At 48.9% G+C, this 6,000-nt stretch overlaps 1 protein-coding gene across 16 annotated transcripts in view; it reads left to right on the top strand.

The window, feature by feature from the left end:
• Window positions 1–5,596, top strand: part of NOX5 (NADPH oxidase 5) — a 109,014-nt gene extending 103,418 nt beyond the window's left edge. For 9 of the 16 annotated variants that reach the window (XM_073304460.1, XM_073304455.1, XM_073304450.1 and 6 more), the window contains 2 exons: window positions 45–3,927; window positions 4,588–5,595. In XM_073304460.1, coding sequence (XP_073160561.1) covers window positions 45–176 — 132 coding nt within the window. In that variant the 3' untranslated portion in view covers window positions 177–3,927; window positions 4,588–5,595. Of the gene's footprint in view, window positions 1–44; window positions 3,965–4,587 lie in introns of those variants that run through there. The other 7 variants (XM_073304466.1, XM_073304463.1, XM_073304464.1 and 4 more) reach the window with 2 other exon arrangements.
• Window positions 5,597–6,000: the final 404 nt, after the last annotated feature.

Genomic DNA, 6,000 nt, shown 5'->3' on the forward strand with positions numbered 1-6,000 from the left:
GACCTTGTTCTTTTCTTCTCCTCCCTGCTTTCGTTTCATGTCAGGTGTTCCACAGGATGGCAGAGGAAAATAAAGGGAAAGTCCAAGTCTTCTTCTGCGGGTCTCCGGCTCTTGCCAAGGTAGTCAAGGCTCACTGCGAACACTTCAACTTCAGATTTTTCAAAGAAAATTTTTAATGATCTCTTTCTGTCCATCGCTGCCTTTCTCCGCAGCCCGGAGGGCTGTGTTTAGAATCCACTTCCTGCAGGTGATTTAAAGCGTAGCTTAGGTGTTTCCTTCTGTAATTGCTGGCGCATGCATCATACTTACAAGAGAGCTTTCTTTACCTTCCTCTCTGATTGTATGTGTGGGAATGTACTGTTTGCCCAAAGCATGGTCTAAACATGCCCCATAAATAAAGCATGCTTGTGTTCAGCTGAACCTGGTGTCTAGCACCTCCAGCTGAGTCCCAGTAGGAGCACAAATAACCACTTTGGCTTCTTTTTTGTGCATGGTGTGCAACTGGGGTAGGATGCCCCCGTCATGAAGAATAAAGCTCCCATTTTGGGGAGGAAATGTGGAAACTTTAAGGGGAGGGTGGGGCAGCACCAGTTCTAGGAGTTTACTGCCCCTTGGTAGCTATGGACAGACCTTCATAAAAGACTAGGGACATAGGAGTTGCCAGAGTGGATCAGCTCAGTTCTCCATCCAGTCTGGTATCCCACCTCAGGCAGTGGCCAGTGCCAGATGCTTCAGAGGATGGTGCAAGAGATTGTCGGCTTACAGCAGAGATGGGGCAAGCCATAAAATACACATCCAGAGTCCAAGTGCCCCAGTTTGAGGATTTTCAGTGCCAGGGTTTTGATTCAGCCTGGGAACAAAATTCAGATCTTTACCAGGGTTTGGCTTCTGAGCCCATCCAAAGGTCAGGGGAGCTTGGGGTCCAGGACTCGGGCCTATCTCTAAATACTATCAGTTGGCTGATAAGAAACATTACAAGAAAATAAACCCACTGGCCAGATTCTCTGTAGTGGAGAGGGATGGCCACAGGAAGCCTGGTTTACAGTCAACTGGTCCGGGCATAAGACAGAGCTGCCCCTGTGCAAAGCTACCTTATGCTAGCGGAGGATCAGTCGTAGCAGAGTTCCGTCCCACCCCTTGACTGTCCGCAGCCCGCCACACACACCCTGCAACAGAGCCACCCCTGCCAGATTTAGTACAGCAGAGCGTTCCCCTGGGCAGGAGCAATTTCTGCCAAGCATTTCAGGCCGTGCTGAGGCCAGTGTGCACAAAGTGGCCTTAGCAGACACACAAGTATGAAGAACAAACTTGCTCCGAGGAGCGCACGATTCAGCCTGAGCGGGGAGCACAGAGATGCAGCTCACTGTCTCACTGCAGGCTCACTGTCGGCAGTTTAGGAATGGGTTAAGTGCCTGATGGAGTAAATAAGCTTGTTTGTCTGTGTCCAAACTGACATCAAAGCATGAATTAGAGTTTCTTCCACTCGGCTAGTTTAGAATATCACAGCACAAAGCCTGGAAATGCCTGTTTTTAGAGCCCAGACAGGCGTGAACTGACAAGCAGCTTGTTTGCTCTTAGGGCAGTTGGTTGCAGTTTTGTCATCACTCAGCTTGTTAGCCTTTTCCAACAGGACCATGTCACTGCTTTACTCTTGGTTCCATCTTGGCTATGTCTCGGGGAGACAGCTCGAATTTGGGGAGATTTCGGTCTTTCCCAGGAAACACAGGGGTGCAGCCAAAGCCAGGAGAAATGCAAGAGAAAAGGGAGACACAGAACCGTAAGGAGACTGAGGGAGCCATTGGCGAACAAACCTTGCAAAAGCTGAATGAGTCTTTCGTTCAGGATTCTGGGTGGGGCTTGTAACATTTTCAGCATAATATTAAATGCTCAAAACTCTTTGAGCACAAAGTGCTGGATCATCGTTAGTCAGTTTCACTTTGCGTGTGGGGTTGCAAACAGTTTGGTGGCTGAAAAGCTTGGCGCTTAAGCAACATCAAAAAGTGGATTTCCCCACATGGTTGTGAAAGTGTCAGAAAGCTGCCACTTCGGGTTTCCACTCTGAACGCTCATCTTGTGCCCCGCTGCCAATCTCCGGTCTCGTCCCATAACGTCCTCAGAGGTCTTTTACCAAGGGTGAAACTCTGACTGCAGCCCAGAGCTGAGCACAGGACCTTGAAATCCTGGGAACTTTAGGAAAGTCCAGCCCAAGATTCAGCTGTGAACATGGCAGCCAGAGCCCATCTCTGTGTTTGGAGGAGCTGGTTGGGAAATTATTATTGTTTTTCCCTAAGAAAAATTTAGACCAACCCGTTTTTTTCCCCATTTCTGTTGAAAGTTTTCTTTTACTTTTTTTGGCTTTTGGTGAAAAACTGACAACCCAGAATCTGAGAAATTCCAGCTTTCGGTTACCACAAACCAAAATGTTTTCATTCTTTAGAGTTTGGGTGTGTCAACGAAAACCTACAAATTTTCTAGCAAAATGGACATTTTCCCACAAAATGGTCTGGTTCATCAAACAGCCATTTTTGGACAAAAACATTATTTTGATGGAACATTTTCAACCCTCTCTTGCATTTTGGATGTAGGCCCCCTTGAACGTTTGGAACACTTGACTTTGGGGGTCTCAGCCTCAGCTCAGATTCAGACTCTGTCCTCGGATTTCTGATAGAGAGCACTGGAGACAGTATTGTACTTGGTGTTCTTACATGTTGGTCACGGCTCCCTGCCATCGCTGTAAAAATAGTGTTGTAATGGGTCTTCTGTGAATGAAATCACATATTAAAAGATGAGCCTAATTCATGGCATTTAGACCCAGAATCAGAGTCAAATTATAACTTCCTGGGTGTTTCTGATAGGCTTGGTCTAGCCCATTATAGAGGAAAGGACCAAATCTTATATATATATGATCCAGCAAAGTGTGTGAGCATGTGCCAAATTGTAAGCACATATGTAGTCCCAGTGATGTCAATGTGATTACTCACACGCTTAAAGTGAAGCATATGATTAAGTACCTTTCTGCGTCCAGGCCGAAGTCTGGCTCTAAGGATTCAGTTCTAATTTATTCTTAACCTCTTGATTCTGTCGCCTTGACCAGCATTCGTATTTCTATAGGAACGGGATTAAATTGCCGGGTCTGTTGAGGTGCGACGGAAGCACAGCATTCGCCCTATGCAGCTACACATGCCCCTGCAATAATTTTCAAGCTGAACATGGATTGTCTCAGCTCGTGACACAGAGCAAGGCGAGGGTGTGGTGTTCTCACCCTGGCGCGTCACCCAGAAACGCAAAAAAAGCAACTTTGCCAGTGGTGAATTCTTCAGCCACAAGAGGGTGCTGCAGACCTGCCAACCAAAGCACTGGTACAGCTCTGTAAAAAGAAAAGGGGAAATTATCTCCTGTAGCAATGTGCTGGTAAAAGCCCCTGGATCCTTGTGAGCATTTTAAATAACAATAGTGTCCAATCCCATGGGAGATTTGTCTGTGGAAAGAGGGCAGGCCCAGCCCTTTCCTGTGTGGTTTAAATAAGCAGGATTCCAAAGAAGAATCACAGCATTTTCCCCTTCAGCTGGGCTTGTCATTTTTGTGGGTTTAAACTCTCAGCTCTCTTCTTCCATGCTGTGCAGAGGAACCTGGTGGGTCAGTGAAAAGGCCTCATGCTGGCCTGGAGGACTGGGGTGTGGGCAGGGGGAGGAGCACCCAGCCCTTTTGTGAATGCACTGTTTTGTCAACTTTCAGAGTAACAGCCGTGTTAGTCTGTATTCGCAAAAAGAAAAGGAGTACTTGTGGCAACGTTTGTTTTGTCAACGTCTTTGTATAAGAGATACAAAGGGCCCCGTCCTGCGAGGTGCTGAGCAGTCCTGGGAATGGCTGAGGGAGGTGCACAATACTGCGTGGGACGGGAGTGTCATCCCATATGCTCCTTGTCAGGTATGCTGTCACTTCACCTGCCCCTAGGTTTAGTTCTCTGGAGGCATCATGGATGGGGCACAGGATGGGACTCAAGAGATCTAGGTCCTATTTACTGCTCTGCTGTGGGACCTTGGGCAGTCGCTTCCCCATGTTGTGCCTCAGTTTCCCCTCCCACTCTTTGCCTAGTCTATTTAGACCAGAAGCTCTTTGGAGCAAGGCCTCCCTTACCATGTATTTATACAGCACCTAGCACATTGTGGCCCTGATCTGAGCTGATGCCTTTAGGTGCTGCTGTTACTAGTGCCAGGCAGAAAGGTGTTCTCAGTGAATAGTCCTCAGCTCGAGAATTTGCTCCCCTTGCTGGCAGGTGTTTCCCTGGGCAGAGGCCAGGGGGCTTCCAGTTTAACTCCTCTTGCCTGTTGACAGGGGTGGCTCTGATGTGTTTCTGGCGAGCAGTGCACACGCTCCCTGCCCTGTGTGGACTGACTGCAGATAGTGGGTTAACACAACAAAACACCCGCCAGTCCGGCTGGGCCTGGCCATGTGGGAAGCATGCCCTTCAGCTCTCTGACACAAGCCAGTGCAGCAGAGGTGGCTGCAGCATCGACACCCCATGCCCCCAGCCAGAGGGTAGCTGTGGAGCCCAGGGTGGGATCTTTCAGAGCCAGTTTTTCACAGGGTTGTAAATGCCATCTGGATGAAAGCACCTCGCCTTCCAGCGCCCCCAGGGACAAGAAATAGACCTGCATCACCCCAGGCCGAGCTCCAGCAATGTGAAGTTCTGCGGGGACTAGAGCGGGTCTGCGAGTCGGTCAACACCTCCACACCACTCCCCGGCAGCCTTGATAGGGCCGTAAGCATGATCACTGAGACCAGTATGGGAAGAATCACCTCAGCTGGCCGGACTGACAGCGTCTCTCACGGCCCCCTTTTATTCCAGGAGGCGTTCCAGGAGGTGTCTGCAATGAGGCAGACTTCCCTGCCAACTTTAGCTGCTTCTCTTAACTCACTTTCAGACCCCCCAGGCTTGACTCTGACCCTCAGCCTTCGCCCTTAAACTGCAACTCTGATCCCAACCCTAGGCTTTGTACTGGGACTCTGACTCCGGCTTTGCCCCTGGTTTCGGTGCTTGGTTCCCGACCCCGGCTCTGCCCCTTGGCACAGACTCCTGGTTCCTGACTCCAGCTCGGACCTTCAGTGCTGTCCCTGGTCTCTGACCTGATCGCCCGGTCGTGACAAGTGGAAGGGAGATGTGGGATTGCTGCGATCAGAGATTCTGCACCTCGGGTCAGACAGCAACAGATCATGACTTGTCTTCTTGGTGCCCACGGTTCCCTGTTCCCCATTCTTGTCTTATCCTTCTCTGTGTCTATGGGAACAGACCTTTGCGTTTCTGTCTCCTATAATAATAATAATAATTAATAATTAATAAACATTGTATAGCTCCTCTTAGAGTGCATAAAACAGCCCCATATTCCAAGGGGTTGGTTTGTTTTTAGTAATGCTAGCCAATCTCATTTTCTTCTAAATGCATCTGCCAGAAATGTTTTGCATAGAAACCCAAGTAGGCCAAACCTTTAGCTAAAGGAAGATATGGGACTGCTACTGTCCGGTAGATGTTCTCTTTATAATCGACGGCCCACGAGGGAACAATTGCTATTCTAAACAAATACTCATATTAAACTACATTTCCTGGCAGATTTATCTGTTGTTTTATGATCGGCCTGGCCAATATGCTGACGCTTTCATTTTAAAAAATAAGATGAATTCAGTTGAGACATTTATTTGATGGCAAAACCATCCATGGGGAGAACAAAACGTAAACTGTAACGGGAAGGTTCAAGAGAAAGCTGGAGCTCTCTCCTTGAGCGGAAAGGCAGCCGTCACAGCCCGTTAGCTGGAGAATGGGCTAGACTAATTCCCAGTGAAGGACTGCTCACGCCATGTGTTGTACGCTGAGTCAGCTTGACAGCTCCATGTAGCCACCTGCCTGGAGCTGTGTGAGCCAAGCCCCTGGCCTGGAAGGTTCTGGCTGGGATCAGGGAGAGTTACTTTCCAAAGGAGGGGAGCTCTCCCTGCCGCATGGGAACT

Source organism: Lepidochelys kempii, chromosome 10 (genome assembly GCF_965140265.1).
Source record: "Lepidochelys kempii isolate rLepKem1 chromosome 10, rLepKem1.hap2, whole genome shotgun sequence".
Classification (NCBI taxonomy): Eukaryota; Metazoa; Chordata; order Testudines; family Cheloniidae; genus Lepidochelys; species Lepidochelys kempii.